At 43.4% G+C, this 18,495-nt stretch overlaps 2 protein-coding genes across 2 annotated transcripts in view; one reads left to right on the top strand and one right to left on the bottom strand.

Moving 5' to 3' along the window:
- The first annotated feature begins 1,424 nt into the window (after positions 1 to 1,424).
- On the top strand, positions 1,425 to 3,873 carry LOC134069479 (POU domain, class 3, transcription factor 4). The gene has a single exon (XM_062525442.1). It carries the CDS (start codon positions 1,434 to 1,436, stop codon positions 2,517 to 2,519), a length of 1,086 nt encoding a protein of 361 aa, XP_062381426.1. The 5' UTR covers positions 1,425 to 1,433; the 3' UTR covers positions 2,520 to 3,873.
- Positions 3,874 to 15,383: 11,510 nt separating this feature from the next.
- Positions 15,384 to 18,495, bottom strand: part of rps6kal (ribosomal protein S6 kinase a, like) — a 28,470-nt gene continuing 25,358 nt past the window's right edge. Inside the window, exons 21-22 of the mRNA XM_062525441.1 lie at positions 18,101 to 18,241; positions 15,384 to 17,643 (exon numbers count right to left, since the gene is read on the bottom strand). Of these exons, the coding sequence (XP_062381425.1) occupies positions 17,518 to 17,643; positions 18,101 to 18,241 (267 nt within the window). The 3' untranslated portion in view covers positions 15,384 to 17,517. The remainder of the gene's footprint in view (positions 17,644 to 18,100; positions 18,242 to 18,495) is intronic.

Below are 18,495 nucleotides of genomic sequence, written 5' to 3'. Positions count from 1 at the left end.
AGCAGAGCCAGTGCATTGAATTCCCACTGCCCGTCCTCCTTTCCCCTCATTCATACTGTGTGTCACACATCAGGTTAATGCGTACAAAAATGTGGAACAGGAGCTCACCTGTTCGTTCCTGTATCTTGTCTCTCCCTCTTTCTCTCTCTCCTTCTCTGCCTCTGTCCCTCTGATCAGCCTCCTCAGTGAAACTGCGGTCTTTAATGACTTTCTGGTGGCTGCTAGCCTTCTTTTATTTCTGCTAAATGTATGAAAATGTATGCAAATTTAAATCAAGCTTAACCTGGGAGCTCTTGCAATATATTTAATGGAATTTTCAAACCAATAAGGAGACTGTGATGCAGTCTTCTAATGGCAAATATAATTACGCAGCTAGGTAACCCTTGAAATATGCAGATAGAGCTTTTCTCTTTTTTTCTCAAAAGCCAGTGAAGACCTGTCGAGATTCTTAAAGACGCTCACGGAGGGTTGCACAGCGTGCACTTGGGCCACAAAGATTTTGTTTGTTGACGTTGTTGTTGTTGATGATGATGATGATGTTTACGACGGCTAGGGAGCCAGCTGAGCCTTCAGCAGAGATTGTGAGGGTAAAGAAAATGGGCTGTCACGTCAACTGTCATGGCACTACATGTACAATGAAAAATATGGTGCACATACTGACATTCAAAACAACTTTGCTCTGATCCTGTGGCACGCTAAGCATGGCTGGAATTCGCTCTGTTAAATTAAATAAAGATCAACTAAAAAGAGCAAGGACCTTGTTTAACAAGGTTTCAAATTGTGATTTAGTTTTTAAAATAAAAAAAATATGTAGTTATATCATCAATTCATCAATTTCAAATATGACCACTGTAGGTAGATACATGATCAATGTAAAAGTTTCCTAAAACGGAAAAGAGTTGAACCTGAAAACTGAATCTACAATTACTGTTATGCACGAATAACTTTTTGAAGAGTTCAAAGATATACGTATTTTTTAAAAAACACGGCATACCATTGCAAAAGACCCGCCACGTAGAGAATATAGGTGGGAAAATAATGATCAGACAAAGCTATTTTAGGCTGCGACATCAGAAGTAGTGCCCGTGCGTAAATAAGTAACAGACCGCCTTGGTTAATAAATAGGATCTATAAAGCACGGGCTGACTATTTCTCGGCTAACCCAAATGGAGCCTGCACTGTGATTCACTTCCTGTTTTGTGTCAATTTAACTCTTTCGACTCTTGCGTATCCAATTTTAATGGTGGGGATGCTACTTCCCCCGTCGCCATTGGCTATTCTCGGCAGCCCGTGCGTGGCGGGTTGATTTTGATTGGGCGTCGGGACTGTCAATCACTCACATGCTGCTGATTTGGCTCCAGAGTCTGGTAGATGTCAAAGGCTGAAGCTGTTCCCTTTGCCACATTATAACTTGTAGGGGATCTACGGTAAGCATGGCCACAGCTGCCTCGAATCCCTACAGCATTATCAACTCCAACTCCATGGTTCATGCAGACGCCTCGGTCATGCAACAAGGGAGTACTTTCAGGAATCACCAGAAACTTCTCCAAAGTGATTATCTACAGGGAGTCCAAAGCAATGGACACCCACTTGGGCATCAGTGGGTGACCAGCGTGTCGGAGGGAAGCCCTTGGTCATCCTCGCTGGCGACCAATGCTCTGGAGCAGCAGGACGTGAAACCGGGACGGGAAGATCTCCAACTCGGGGCGATCATTCATCACAGGTCGCCTCATGTCGCCCACCATTCGCCCCATACAAATCATCCAGGTGCATGGGGGACACCCGTGTCTCATAACTCATCCATAAACACCGGCGGACAACCTATCAACATCTACGCGCAAACGGGCTTCACGGTCAATGGCATGCTGGAGCATGGCGGGCTCACGCCACCACCAAACTCCGGGCAGAACCAGAGTTTGCACCCAGGACTGCGAGACACGCCGGACCACGGCGATATGGGGGGGCATCATTGCCACGACCACTCCGACGAGGAGACGCCGACATCGGACGAGCTGGAGCAGTTCGCTAAGCAGTTCAAACAAAGGCGGATCAAACTGGGCTTCACCCAGGCAGACGTGGGGCTTGCGCTGGGCACGCTATATGGCAATGTTTTCTCGCAGACGACCATCTGCAGGTTTGAAGCCCTGCAGCTCAGTTTTAAGAATATGTGTAAACTAAAACCCTTGCTGAACAAGTGGCTGGAGGAGGCAGACTCGTCCACTGGCAGTCCGAGCAGCATTGACAAAATCGCCGCACAGGGCAGGAAACGGAAGAAAAGGACCTCGATCGAGGTGAGCGTAAAAGGGGTACTGGAGACACATTTTCTAAAATGCCCCAAACCAGCGGCTCAGGAGATATCCTCTTTGGCTGACAGCCTACAGCTTGAGAAGGAGGTGGTTCGTGTGTGGTTTTGTAACAGAAGACAAAAAGAGAAGAGAATGACTCCACCGGGAGAGCAGCAATCTCACGAGGTTTATTCTCACGGCGTTACAGACAACTCCTCGTGCCGAGATCTCTGACCAAGGAAGACTTCATCGCAGACATGGAGACCTATGGGCTTTTTTGAATGATGGGTTTGGTTTCTCATCGCAGACCATTTTTTTCTGGTTGTACTATAAATGACAAATTGCAGAAGTCACTGAGACAGACAGAGCGAGAGCAAGAAAAAAAGAGAAGAAAAAAAAAAACAAGAACAGTACCAACTGTTTCTGCTATTTCATCCCCTCGCGTATATCTTCAGTACTTTGGGCATTATCTCAAAATGTTTTATTTGAAATCACAAATGGAACAAGTTATTTACCAAAATGTTTTTGTATTACAGCAAGGATATGAATACAAAATTTGTGCCTATCTATAACCTCCCAGCGCCTTGGTTTTCAAATCACAATTATACATCAGGTTTATTCAGTAATAATTTCTGACAGAACACAATGTAAACCATTTTAGTTAACGGTTTATGTTTTTGTTGTTGAGCGCTGCTTAGCCTCTTGATTACGTAATGAGTAACAGATAGAGAAGCAAGCAGTCGGAGTATGATTTATTGATATGTTTAATTTTGGTTGACATTTTTTTTTTTGCCGCGCCGATTGTATGAGAAATTATACGGCAATGCTTTATAGCAATACGCAGCCATCTTTAGCCACGCTCAGAGACCGTCGGGAGGAGAGTAGGCTGTAGGTCACCTTCTAGTGGCTTTTTAAAGGCTTTCTTTTACAAGAAAATTGTATCATCCGTTTGTTATTGTTTTAGTCTTCAACCGGAATCTTGTCAATGTCGGTACTATGTTTTTATTTTTATTTTACTGATGTAGGCCTACATTACAACAGGAGCAAAGCACTTCGAAACAGACCATCATCCTCTTTTCTTTTACGCAAAATATATGTCAGAAACAAAGCAACGTACGGCCTAAAGTTATAATATTTTATGGTTCTACAGGTAAAACACGATTACTTTGATTTGTCATATCATCGACCACGTTACTGTGTGAAATATCGGGCACTAAAAATGGAACCGTTAAGATAATTGCCAGTGACACGCGTTGCGATACACTATAGCCTATAATTATTTTACTGTACACCTTCAATATCTAAAGTTTTATAATCTTAAATACTCCTGTTATTGGTTTATTTCTTAAATATTTTTTTCGAATACTGTACAGTTTTGTATATTACAACCTTTTTGAAGTCATTAATTTAAACAAATACTGTTTAGTTATTCATGCACTTAGTGATGTACAAAGGATATTTTCATTAAAATTTGACGTTTTCGGCCGTTTTAATCCAAATTCAATGACAGGTCAAGCGATTATTTATTTTCAGTATAAAGCTTGTATTATGTTTTTTGAAACAAACTGTATATTGTATGTTGTAATAAAACAACTTGTTGTTACGAGTGTAGTGTTACTATAAGTTGTTTTGGTGACAAACAAGCTTGACAGAAATTGATGGTTACTGGAGGATAGTGACAGTTGATAGTGGGAACCCTTAAGGGCATTCTTTTCTGTAAGTTTTAGTTTTGTCACAGTAATAGTAATGGCACAGTAAGATTCTGATCAAATCATATTTGGCACACATTTAAAATAGACGTTTGCTTCGAAATTTCATTTTTCTCTAGGCCTACAATTTGTTAGGAAAAAATATTAACGTTATGATCACAATATGATTACATATAGTTTACAAACTATACAGTAGGCATGTAAAATCAATCATATGGGCTTTCTGTAAACAACAAACAGCATAAGTGCATGGGCATACAGAAAGAGGCCTTCACAATACAAATGACAGCACTGTAATAACAGTACAGCGCCGGTGGTATCTGCTAGTATATTATTTTATTTTATTTTATTTTATTTTACAATTGCCGTGGATATGCTGCAAAGGCCTTGTTGTTTTTTTTGGATAGGTTGAACGTTGTTCGCGGATGCAGTAGCAGTCACTTCTCACCACAGAGACGAGACCATGTTTTGCTTTTGATTACATGTCTGTTTTCATTTATGCTTTTACGCTTTCAATTATTTTACGTAGGTCTCAGATCTGAATAGCCTAGCAATCTACAGTGCACGGATGTGTTTGCCTGGTGTATTGTGATCGCCTGGGCTGGCTTGACACCGCGTGGTAGGCCTATTACATCACGCCAAAAACAACCCGAACAATAACCGAATCTAAACATGCACAGAGGGCCCCGGACACCCGCTGCTCGCTTATAGTAAACAAGGAAAACAATCTAACATTTTTAGTGCGCCATGTAGTCCGCTTACACACAAGCGCGGCCACATTCACGCTCACATACAATCAAGACGCCAGCATGGCAAAATAACAACAGTATCCGCGGCTGAGGATGCACAGCATAGAAAGGCTGCGTGATATTTCAAAATAAATCCCATGCAAAAGGCCATAGGCCAAGATAAAAGGAGGGAGGGAGCGAGAGGGAGTGAGGGAGAGAGAGAGAAAAAAGAGAGAGAGAGAGAGAGAGAGAGAGAGAGAGAGAGAGAGAGAGAGAGAGAGAGAGAGAGAGAGAGAGAGGTGTCTGGGCCTTGCCTTGAAACGCAGGGCCTGACTGGAATACTAATGCCGCTTAATATATGCATTTCCCCAGTCTGCAACTTCCAGTGACCATGGGGATTTGCTTGGAGAGAGTGAGTGCAAAGGAGAGAGGAACTGCACGAACATTGTAGTCTGCGCAGAAAATGGAAGTCGCCTCTGATATGAAACATGTCGATAAGGACAATTAATAAATACATATGGGCAAAGCAAAAAAGCCACACCAATGGCCTACACCTGCCAAACGCAGCAGTATCTTTAAACAAGAGAAGTGATGGTTGAGAGGAGGAACAAAAAAAAAGGCGGAAACCCCCTCGAGTGCTTCTCTGCTTCTTCCTTATCGGGTTCTAATGAGAACAAAAATATTCAGCTTAACATATCTAATGCAAAATAGTGAAAAATACATATCGCTCCAACACATAAAACCAACTCTAACATGAAGGTGCACCAGATAACGAGCACGGCAGGCTCACCTTCCGCCATGGGCAGGCCCCAATGCGGCTAGTTTAAGGATCAGCGTCGAGGATTTGCATAATCGACCTTGTAGTATTGTGCCCTTCAGAACAATTTGTCCAGTCTCTCGGCAGTCCCGCGCTCTCCACGGGGTGTCGCACCCGTGTCTCACCCATGATAAAACCGGGGCGTTTTAGTGTGGATCAGAGGCTGGATTTGGGCATTGGCACAGAGAATGCTTCACACCCAAGGCCTCTGAAGTTAGCATGTTATATTGATACGATATCATGGACAAAACAAATTGGTTTCATCACATAAACACGAAATCGAAATGATCCTGGTGATTAGAAAATATTTGGCTGACAATTTAAAAAAAAAATCCAAATGGCAAATGTACTCTTAATTTATAGCTGCGCGTGAGGACGTTTAGCCTATTATAGCTCAGTCTCAACAAGCGCTATACACCAGTAAACATTTAGCCAACTGTATTGTCTGAGTTTTTAAGTTGTGTTTAGCCAACTGTAGAGTGAAATGGAGTAGAATGCTCACATTTATACCATAAACATGAACAGACTGGCAAAACCAACACATTCGGCTGACATTTACACTTGCCCAGTTGCTGAGGGACACTATGGGCTTATGAAGACAAAGTGCACCGCAAGGCCATTTTCCTGGCATGAAAGAATAGAAAGAATATTGAAAACCTTTATTTAAACAGGCAAAAGAAATCATAATCTCATATTTGAAGCCGGTTGGGTTTGTGAAGTGTGCTGTCATAGCCTATCTGTTCTCCCGCGCCCCTCCAAGCACGTGCCAGAGGCAGAGAGGAATTGCTGATAAGATTAATTGTGGAACCAAAATCAATTTCACATTTGCAATTCACTGGGTTTTCCGCACGACCCGATCAGCTCTGCTACTCTGAGCTACCCGGGGATCCCGACGCTCGCCGCCGGTGAAGGCCCCATCACCTGCGTGAGAAGCTTTCATTACAGTGTCAAGCGATGCAGACAGTGTTAAACCTCTGCGCACATTTTTACCAGGCCTTTACCTGAAATGAACAAGGAGGATGATATTCACAATTTTTTTTTTTTTGTTAAAGTTCTGACGAATGGGTCATAGTTTGATGCTGTAAATTTGTTCGACCAGCCAGACATAAGCATAGTGCAGTTAATGCCAATTCCGCCACAGAATGGAGTGTCAATGATGTTCTGATGATGGGTTCCCGAAACTGCTGACAGATAAAACATTACTTTGATTCTTCATATCGCCACAATTGTATAGGATGCTGCCTAAAACGATATCTAATGAATAAGGCCACACACACACACACTTACATTCACCGTGGTTTCTTGAGCAAAAAAGGAACATTTCAATACTTGAAATTAGTCACTCAAAATCTTTCAGCGTGTAAAGCACACTGCCATTGGTAGGCTGTTTGCAAATATGCCACAACGTCAATGTAAAATCCAAGCTAAACATGTCTGTGATATGTCAGTGCACTGTTTGTAATTAATGCAATCCTTTAACCAACGTTAAATTTGTGTTTAGAGACATTAGCTTTTTTTTTTTTTCACCCACCTTACCAAACAATTTCAGAAGAGCAAAATGGCAATATTATATTAATGCTCTCTCTCAGAAGACACACACAAACACTGTAACACATCAACACACACACACACACACGCACACACGCACACACGCACACACACACACACACACACACACACACACACACACACACAAAACACAAACTAAGTAATATACTGTAAGTATACAGTGCCTCCTGTATAGCTGAAGTCCACATTGACTCAGGGGTATAGATTCCTCCCTGACCCGTCACGGCATGGAAACCCATCCCTCGATGACCGGAATAGTTTAAAGAGATCCCATCAGCATGTGGATTACACGGTACACCTCCAAAAATACCTTCTGGAAAAACATTAGCGCTGAAAAGCCCACGTCTGGGTCTAGGGGTATGCACAGAAGATGGCTATCTGGAGGCGACTGTGGGGCCAGGCAGCCAGGGAGAGGTCTGGGGTGGTGGGGTGGGGTGGGGTGGGGAGCGGGGCTAGAGGGCCCGTCATCGTCACAGAGGGGCCAGGGCCACATTCCTCACTGCCCACACAGAGACAGGGACATCGAGCTTCTCACCCGAGGAGTCTCCCTTGGCTCGCCAGCATAGAGGGACCAGTAAGCTGCCTTACTTAGAAGGCTTTCACATCTCAGTGCTTGAGAACACTTAAAGGTTCTACCGAAAAAAGCCCCTCAGCCAATCAAAGGTCATTTGTGGGGAAGATTCCAGTGTAGTTTCCGGTAAGTTTTTTTCTCTCACAATGGTAGTCCACAGAAGGCCCTTCATAGGTTCCTGATGAACTAATGGGCTGCCCAAGTGGTCACTCACCAAACAGTTCCAAAATAGTTCTCAAAGTTCTCCTTGAGATCCTCTCCTCAAATGATTGCAACAGTGACACCTGAGGAAGCACAGACAGAACAATAGCGCCACAGGGTATACGGTACCTGAGCAAAGAGACAGTGTGCAGCGGGGAACCTTTTTCTCTCAACTAAATGACTAATGTTACCGGTGATATCTTCATCGGAGCCAGCCGGAGCCGATCAGTCTTTGTCCTATATGTTCCACATTAAGTCATTATCTATGCTAGTCAGTCCATTAATTCTGCTGGTTTTATTAGCCAAGTGTGTTGTGGCTGCATCTGTAGCAGTGACAGGCATTTCCAAAAGCTAATCTGACAGCTAATGTCTTCATTAAGAGCAGCACATTAATTGGCTTACTTCAGGGGAACTCATCGTTTAATTGGCACAAATGAATTTGCACCTGAGCTGGCGTTCACCTCGCCGCGCCGGGCGGAGGGCTGTTGTTACGTGGAGAGGAGAGATGGTGGAAGAAAGGTAGAAAAAAAAGAAAAAAAAAAGAGGATAACAAAAAAAAAACAACAACTCTATAACCATACCGCTTCCAGCTGAGGAAACTGTGCTAAAAATATGGCCGCCTGTGGAACACAGTGGAGGGGGGGGGGGTGGTGGGGTGGTTGGGAGCGAGATGCCTCCTTTATAAAAATAAAACCATTAAAAGTCTGAGCGCAAATAAGCAGGAGGCTCTGACAAGGCGAGGGCCAGACATTAGAGGGTAATTAACACTCGGAGGGCTCAAACGAAGAATGGCGTGGCAATGCAATTAACACCAGTGTTTACCTCCACACACAGATATGCATGACACTGTGCATTCTCATCTCTAATTGAGTTGACAGGAAGGGGGAGGAGGCATGAGAGTATGTATGCGTGTGTTTGTGTGTGTGTGTGTGTGTGTGTGTGTGTCTGAAAGGTGTCTATCACTAGCTCTGGAGCTGGCATCTACGGACTTCAGGGCTAAATGGCGGTGGGTAGAGTGAGGTGGCACATAGAGGCCAACGCAGGTGGCACCTGAACACTTTTTTATGGCCTCAGAATTCATCTGTGCTCAGTGTGCACTTACAACCAAGAGTGCAATGTACAAGTCTTAGTTGCTTCCCTATAGCAAAACCCTATGACCCTTGTAATGTTTTATAGCAGTCCTATGTTAGGAACACTTTAGAGGTTCAGAGAGCATTTGATGCCAACCACTGCTCCCCCATAATGGAATAGCTGTATGTAAACCGGTCCCCTGAGTCTACATGATAACAGCGGGAGGTGGGGGCCAAATCGCTCCAGAGGGCCGGCTGGAATGCCCGCGGGCACCTCTGGTCTCGCCCCCCTCACGCCACCGAGGGCCGGGCATGCGCCAGGCGGTCGGGAGCCAGGGGCTATTTGCGGCGTGCCCACGAGCCGGCGCGGTCTGCTCGGCCCACGGCGCGGTGGGTAAGCGGACCGGTGGCGGCGGCGGCGTTTGGCCTCTGCGTTCAAGAAAGGACCAGGGGCTCGAAGGCTGGCCGGCCAGGCGAGCCGGGCTAAAAGTGGCCAAATTACAAACTGCTGCCATGGGGGAAATGCAGGTCTGTCAGCAACCCTGCTGGCACGACACCGGTCTCAGATCTCGTCCAGGAACCGCATCAACAAATACTTTAAATGCAGGAGAGTCAACTACGCTGACTATGGGATGGCCTCTCCTCAGAGGCTACAGTATCAAAGTTAACATGGTTTCTGGTTTTGTCACAGATATTCTGGGGAGACTCTGTTACGGAGTTGTATTTCTATTGGTTAAACTGCATCCATTGAACCGCATTTAATTGCTTCAGTGCATCTAGTTGACATGGTTAGGGAGTATCCTTAGAAACTTCACTCAAGGCAAAAGGTCCAAAGCCTTAACAGGAGGGTGATACGGCTTGGTGGTGGTAAAGGCGAAACTGTTTCGTTTTAAACACATATTGTGTAACAAATAAAAACAAACTGTGTTGTTCCTATCAGGACAGGGAGATGTGTTCAAAACACATGTGTTTGTTTCATTTTAAGAGCGTATAAATGTATTTTGCTGTTGTGAATTCGGCCAAATCCTCTTTAAAGCCACTTTAGGTCCGACACCTGGCTTCCAAATTAAGATCTTTGAGCCTTCCCCACACCTGCAAGAGCCCCACCGTGTCCATGTGAAGAATGTTGAACTTGAGTGTTGTCACGGCCCAGTGCATTTTATCCAGTGCAGCTGGGTCAGAGGTGTGTGTTAAGTGTTTACAGTAGGAGATGAAAACATGTCGGCTTACTTATTAACATCATAACACACACACTCTCCTGAGAGTTCCATCTAAGTAAGGACCCGGGCCGAGCGTACAAGGTGTTTTCACAGTGTTAAATATAGCAAGGACTGTGGAACTTTGTCCACGTATTCTTATTACTGCAACACTACGGTCTGTTAATTTTCCCTTAGATGTAAGACTGGAATTGGCGTGTTCCTTCACTGCACCTGAGAAATACTGCCATCTACAGGTGGGCAGAGACTCAGACAGCTGCACCAACACACGCGAACACTTACAGTACAGACCAATAATTGGTTTCTCCTATTGAACTGAAGTGATGGATTTCCAGTGCATTTTTTGTTTTGGATTCTTCCTTAATTTGTAATCAGGCTTGAACGTGTCCTAGTAGACACTGCACCTGGACAGGCCCGGGAGTGTAATTCCTGGAAGTCCCAGTAAGCCGTGGCCTGGTAATGATTGAAATCTTAAAGCAACACAATGTAAGAATTGGTATTTACCCTTTGGCATCAATTCTCCATGTACCCGAGTACAAGTTCTTAGGGTCATCCGACTAGCCTGCACATTGGAAAATGACATTAAAAGGGTATGAACATATGAAATGGGTCAGGTGCAGGAGGTAACACAAGTGCAATGCCAGGCATTCCAGGTGTACAGCATAGACTGTAAAAAATATGGACAAAGCGTCTGTGACGTCACCCATAGATTTCTGAAGAACTCAAATGAAGCCGTTTATGGGGGGTATGGGCGGCGCCATCTTGGGAAACGTTGGGAAATCCTAACCACGCCCACATTCTGGCCAATCCAATCAAATGGGTGAAAGGGCGGGCTTTGTGCGAAACTGAGCCGAACAGGTGTTCTGTTCTGCTCGGCTTGTTCAGCTAAGCAGCTAATACGTTACGAGACTGGCAAGCTTGGCTACTGCTACGTTTACTGCGAAGCCACCGAAGTCGAAGACTGAGTCTAACCCACCTGAATTTGCTGGTAAGTTGAACCGTGTTCATGTATGTCTCTTAAAGGCATGTGTTCAGACATCTTATGATTATGTATCCTGCAAGCTAACCGGGTAAACTCATGTGAATAGTTAGTGCTGCTAACAAGTTAGCCTACTATAATGAACGGAGTTGTGTTTGCGCCTTCTAGCAGGTGAAATAAGCTAGCTGTTAACGTTACGTTACCCCATTTACAATAAACGATAGAGAAAGTTAGACTCCACTACAGATACATTGATCTTTAGCTTTAGTGATTAACGTTACCCATCTCTGTTCTCATTTTATTATTGGTAATGTAGTTATGAAACGTTGAAACGTATGATCCTGAGACATGAATGTGGCGGTCATTTCATTGTAAAATTAACAATAATTTATGTCAACATCAAGCTCGTTTTATTCCGTCAAGTTATTGACAAAATCTTAGTCTAGTATTAGTTGTACATCATTGATGTGTTTTATGTTTTAGCAATAATCATGGGTTTCATCAGGTCCCTTTCCACAGGTGTATTAATCAAACACCATGCTGTCTGCATGCATAGTCAAGGTGCTTGATTTTATACACCTGTGGAAAGGGACCTAATGAAAACAATGAATATACAAGGGTGTTGTGTTATGGATTATGCAATGAGTAAAACTAAATACAATTTTAGAGCAATGATTTACACAATATGTAATTTTACTGTCAAAATCACACTCGTGAATACTGGTGATTACAAGTGTTGTTAGTTGACACTTGTGTTGTACTTGTATTGCATTTCATTGTAGGTTACACAGGTATGAATGTAATTAAATGTTTACCTTTCTATTTTGGCAGTACCTAATGTGTGGATCATTGAAGACTGCTATGTTTGCTGTGGAGAGGAGGTGGCAAGGAGGTCCCTGAGCTCTAACCTGGGACTAAATGCAGGTGAAATGGCTTGGCTGGGGTCGACTGAGGTGGCATAGCATCCTTCTCCTTTTTGCCTAGTCCCTGAAGAGTGGATTTTGCCGCAGAGATGAAGCAGAACCTGTGTGATCTCCATCCCCCCCACATGACCATTATCATATTTTTATGCTTTGTGTTGGGTCTCATGCCCCATCCACACAACTTTGCATTGTTTCTTAGAGACCAGTGGGGTATACTACGAATCTCGTTGAACATAACCAGGTTTTCTTAGGATAACCTGGATTGCTAAAAACGAAAGTCGCAATCAGAGTTGAGTGGTATTACGAAACTCACTCAAGGATGAATTTATCAAACTAGGCTTTCAGCTCAGATCTGTGCGCGTTCTCGTGGTTGGGGTGACTTTGACCAATCGGGAAACGTGGAGATGCACAAGACCGCCTCGGTTTAAAAACGATTACTTCCGCATTTATGAGCGGCAGAGAAATCTAGGGTGGTCTTTTTTTGTGTCTAACCTATAACATCAAAAAATCGATGGTCATCAGATTTTGTATGCTATGCATGTCCATAAAAGTGATATATCTGCATGCGCAACATAGTTAAAGCGCCTTCGAGTTTCAAAATGTTTGAAGAGGCGGAGTTGCTCCAGGAGATGCGATGACAGTTTCCCACACGTGAGATGACTTCGTTTTTCAAGATAATTGATTGGTCACTAGTCACGATTTGAGCTATAACTGAGCACATAACCTGCTCCCGACCAGGTTTGGTTGCGAGCATAAGATACCATGGTGATACAGCGACGCTAAAACAAATCCACTTTCGTATGACAGCATACCCTGGCTTTGAGCGCAACATACCTCGCTAACCCACTTATCGAGATTCGTAGTATACCCCACAGGTTAATCTGTCTGGGGCAATGAATATTTTTTAAATATTGTTGAATGTCTGTATCCAGCCGAATTCAGTAGGCAACCTGCATTTTGATGGCACTGAACTTGCACTTACAAATGGTTATGGAACTTTTCTAAGAGATGCTGTTACTGATACTGATGGACTGATGGACTGTTACACCCTTTCCTTTACTTATGTCAAAACCAATGTCTGTTCATTAACAAAATTACTGTTGATGGCACTGAAGTTGAAAATAAAAACACAAATGTTTATGGGACTTTTCTGGTCAACTGTGACCTACATTTAACTTGTCAAACCAGTTTTGTCTATGCTGTCAAACATTTACGATTAAATTGCAGTGGGAGCAAAAACAATCAGTAGGTTGAATTAAAGACCCAGATGCGGAAGTACATTTGCATTTTTACTTATGTCTTGAGCATTACAGGTAAATAACACAATGTTGTAAGCTAGTAAATAGTCAGTATATAGACTGCTTTGCAAACTCAGATGTAAATAAGGTAATCATGAAGGGGTCTGCTGGTGAAGAGTCTTTGAAATCAGAAGTTGTCACTGGTCGAGAACTGTTAGGAGCCAGCTCCTCATGTTCAGCACCCACTGGTTCAGCCTGGCTGGATCACCTAAAGAGAAACTTGACACAGGCAAGAATGGTAGATTGTTAATCATTGTTATAATCAAATTATTTGAATTACACTCCAATGTGGGACATATCAGTCTGTTCTTGTGTTGCATATATTGATTTGGCACACGCATATGTTACAGTACACTTTTGTTTCCTTGTGTCTAACCTATAACTGACAATGGTATGTTGACTAGATGTCGCTCGTTATCACAGCTCCCGTGTTCAAAGTATACAGTCAGGTTCATAGCGGTTCACCTCAGCAAGAAGAAAGCAAGCCGTTTAATGTGAGGATTGAGGAATCTTCGGCTTAGGTTAATGTCTTCACAAACGTTGTGATCTTAAATGCAACAACCGAGGCTGTAAATTGACAACAGACTAAGTATTCCCTAAAGGTTTTTTGAAGAAAACACATATGTTACCCTTACACAGTCTGTTTGTTGATTACAGCTAACTCAAGTACCTGGGCTAGTAACATTAACATGAAGTTAACTCACAACAGCGGTTTTCACTACATTTCTTCAATGAATGTTTGTGGGTGCTTCTGCCATTAGGTTTCAACAATAAGCAAATTAGTTCATTACTTCCTTAATGTTACACTTACGTGGGGATTTCCGATAGTAAGCCAGCATGTTTGCGGTAGGTTAAACCAGAGACATACCACAGACGCTAATTTGTCCTAGCGATTTATGCTAACGTTAGCTTGCTACTGATGCTAAGGCTAACGTTCACATAAGCTAGCAGCTACGTGAAATAATAGTGGAATGTCACTTACCGGAAAACTAGAGTGATGTCCTCTTCTGGTGTCGGTTAGTACAGTTAACAGCAGAGATATTTCAATAAAAATGTTCAGAGAGGATACGGTGATGAAGATTCAGGATCACGGCTGAGACGTCCACTCGGCTGGCAACGTCAACCTCGACATTGGTCAGCTGTCAATCAAGTTGACGACGTCATTAATTTTTTATATCCAAATGCGATCCAAACTAACGAGTTAGAAAAAAATTCACCCCCCTCACAGTTGTCAGGGACCGGGAAACTACCGAAAAATACAATAAAAGTCCATGGGACCAGGCTTTAAAAACACGAATTTACGCCGTGAAAACGGACATTTTAACATGGGCGTCTATGGAAATTTGCTCTGTTTTGGGACCAGTCCCCAGCGGATTTTCGAGGTATTGCAGTTTTTCGAACTTCCGGGTAGGCTTCATTGTTCAGTTTAGAATGTTGCCGCTTGGGTGTACAGTGGCAAATAAAAGAGACACAATTAGTGTCTCTTTAGTGCCTACACTAGTGCCCCCTCAAAATGAGTTTTAAACAGTTATATTCTACATACTGGTAGTTTCAATTCTCAACATTGGTGCAATGCAAGATCAAGTGGACATTTTATTTTATACAGGTGCAAGAGGTGAAGACCATTCAGCCAAGACTTGGAGAGAACAGTACTGAGAAAACAATAGGCTAATTTGCTATGCTGCCGTACAAAGCAAAAAGGCAGTAACTGCATTTTTGGTTGAAAATTAGTTTATAATTTTCATGACATTAAAGTTGCTATGAAGATTGATATTTACCAAAAATAAGTTAATATCAAGTAACACAAAGTCCACATGTACAAAAATGCACCTATAACTACGTACAGTAGGCTGCACAACAGGATAACTAAGGTCATTTTTTTTCAGTTTGCACTCTGCGTAGTTACTGCCTATTTGCTTTGTAGGGCATTGTACGGGTCATTTACAGGGAGGAAATAGGCCAGGGCACTTCAGACGTCCAGAAGAGAATGGAAGAATAATGGCCGACAGAAGAGAGTGCATGTCAATAATGATCTTTAATGTCAATATATACAGAACTTGAAAGAAAAATAGAATTTTAAAAATTAAATGAAATAAATACAATATGATACAAATTTCCACAATGTCTTTTGAGGAGATATTCATGGAAATTATTATATTTTTTTTTGTCATTTTTTTCGTTTGTTTTGTTTTCAAATTCAGCCGCGCCATGAGAAGAGGATGCTCTTCCCCGTATCCCCAGAGTCTCTGCAGTAACACTGATCCAACAAGCACCTGACCTACCAACTTCAGTTGCGTTCGTTAAAGTTGTCGCATTTTTTTTTTTTTCATTAATATCTTTTTTTGTTTGTTTTTTTTATTCAACACAGAGGTAAACTTAAAGAAGACATCACCAGAAAGCAACCGGAAAAGAAATGTAAAAAAAAACAAAAAAAAACTATATAACAGCAGACCGAGAAGAGAGAGGTTTGAGGTGGGGCAGAAAAACAAACAACAAAAATAAAAACAAAAAGAAAATATAATTTAAAAAAGGTCTTTGCCAAGCTGGTTTGCAAGTGAACGTGTGCTTCAAGGGGATCGATGGGTAGGTGGGTGGGTGGGTGGGTGAGGAGGGGGGCTTTGGAGAACAGATTTTATGCGAAGGTGGCAGATCACACGTTCAAAGCTGACAGAGTCGCTTCCCTTCGATCTCCTGGGTAGAAGTGAAATTATGTACACTTTCTTTCTTTTCCTTTTTAAATATAAAGCGTATGGAAGTCTAATTCTTCCCTACTTAGTTTATTTTCGTTTAAATACATAATATTCTCAGCTTCTTAAGGTAACGTGAGCTATCTGGGCTCATCCTCCTGGTGACGGGGTGTGTGTGCGTGTGTGTGTGAGGGGGGGGGGGGGGGGGGGGGATGGGGGGGAGGGCGTCGTTCTTCCTGTCTCTGACTCCGACGCTAAACGGTTTAAAGCCGGAGTCGCTCGCCTGCAGAGCGTTGGCCAGGTAATAAATTCTCGGGGAGAGGCAGTGAGAAGGGAGAAGAGGGGAATCCTAAATCAGGGATTGAGCAGGCAGAGAGGGATAACTGGATAAGAGCAACATGCCTACTGATCTGTGAAATGTGGTACACAGTATATATTTTTTCTCTTTTACCTCTCTTTTCTTTTTTTTCTTTTTCGTTTGCGCTTGTCGTCGTCTTTTTTTTTTTTCTAGTGGGGAAGCAGCTTCAGGTACAGCCGGTCACAGTGAGTGAGAAGGTTTCTTTAGCTGGTGCTTTTTTTTCCTGTTTTTTTTTTTTTTTTTTAATATTCTTCTTTTTCGCCTCAGCATGAGTGATGGAAAGACAGCGAGGAGAGATAGAGAGAGAGAGAGAGAGAGAGAGAGAGAGAGAGGGAGAGAGAGAGGGAGAGAGAGAGCAGAAAGTGCATATACCAGAGAAGAAAAATAAAATATATTTTTCTTTTTCTTTAAAAAGACAAAAAAATGCAAAAAAGTCACACATAAATCCCCAGCAGAACGGTTTGTTTGTTTGTGTGCATGTATGCATTTCCTCTCATCATGGAGTTCCTGTAGCCTCGCTGATGTCACACACAGTGAGGTCCAACTAGCCAATGAGAGAGGAGGCAAAGGAGCGAGGCGTGTGTTGATAGGTTGGATTGGGGCGAGGGGGGGTGGGGAGTAGAAACATAAATAAATAAAGACAGATGAAACAGTTGGAGAGGTCCACGAGAAAGAGAGGAGACACCAGAGGAACGACAGGAGGAGCGAAAACAAAGGGAGGAAAAAGAAAGGAATAGGGTTTGTAGGATGACAGGAAAAAAACAGATGAAAGACAAAGAAGAAGAGTGCAGAGAGAGAAGGAGGAAGAAGACTGGAGGATAGAGGAGAGTGAAGACGAGAGTAGACAAGAGGAGAGGAGAGGGGAATGGATGAGGAGATGAGAGGAGGAGGAGACAGATGAGAGGAGAGGAGGAGGGAGAAGGAGAGAGAGGAGAGGAGAGAGCATGAGAGAGGAGAGGAGAGGAGAGAAGACGAGAGAGAGGAGAGGAGGAGAGGAGAGGAGAGAGGGTGCAGCAGAGCGAGCAACAGCAGTGGTGAGTGTTTGGGGTGGTGTGTGTGTGTGTGTGTGTGTGTGTGTGTGTGTGTGTGTGTGTGTGTCCGGCTGCTACATGTCGGTGGAGGTGAGCTTCTTCATGCTGCGCCTCTGGGCCAGACTGGACGCCGCCACCGGCTCCAGCACCGGCTGACACGTCTTATGGCTCAGCGCAGAGTACGTGGCAGCCATCGCACCCTGGGCACACACACACACACACACACACGTATTTATATATTAAATGCAATAATAAAAACAACAACACAGACATGTGAATATGCTTAGAATTCACGCACACACACACACACACGTCAAACAACAATCAAATGTCCTCTCCACACAAACACATTTGCTCGCACACACACACACACACACACCAAGACATGAATGCACATGCCGTTACACGCAAAAAAAACACACAATGACATTTTATTGGTTTTGAACAACCAGTATTTGGCTGCTGAAATGGAACACAGATGTGAGCTCTTTAGACACCACTTGTTGACAGGGCATCATGATCCCAAAGAGACTTGTTGCTTTATTGACGACTGACCGCTTCTCTGCACGCTTTCACTCCTTATTGTCAGGGCCTACTGCACTTCTACAGGCCTGTTTCTAATGTGTGTGAGTGTGTGTGTGTGTTTCTCGGTCTCACCTTGACCAGGTGTGGCGCGTCGTGCCGCGTGAGCTGGTAGTGAGGGAGCTGGTCGCGGCAGGCGATCCACGAGTGCTTGAGCACCTGCTCAGCTGAGTAGCGCTGGTGGGGGTCCACATGGAGCATATGGGACAGCAAGTCCTGAGACACACACACACACACACACCACACACACACACACACACACACACACACACACAGAGAGAGATAGACTGTTAGTCGGGTGGATGAGGGATAAGGAAGAGGAGAGGAGATACTCTATAGGCTATTCACATCATTGTGTGGCCACCATAACAAATGACCGGTAGTATAAAATGATTGTTGTGGTTGAATGTAGACGTTTTAACAGGTCTTTATCTGGCCATCCTCTAGTCTGGTACTAAACTAGAATGTTT

Source organism: Sardina pilchardus, chromosome 21 (assembly GCF_963854185.1).
Source record: "Sardina pilchardus chromosome 21, fSarPil1.1, whole genome shotgun sequence".
Taxonomy (NCBI): domain Eukaryota; kingdom Metazoa; phylum Chordata; class Actinopteri; order Clupeiformes; family Clupeidae; genus Sardina; species Sardina pilchardus.
This window is presented reverse-complemented; position numbering and strand designations above follow the sequence as displayed.

What these genes read in the sequence shown, in the direction of transcription:
- LOC134069479 (XM_062525442.1), top strand. Translation starts at nt 1,434, where the DNA reads ATGGCCACAGCTGCCTCGAATCCCTACAGCATTATCAACTCCAACTCC.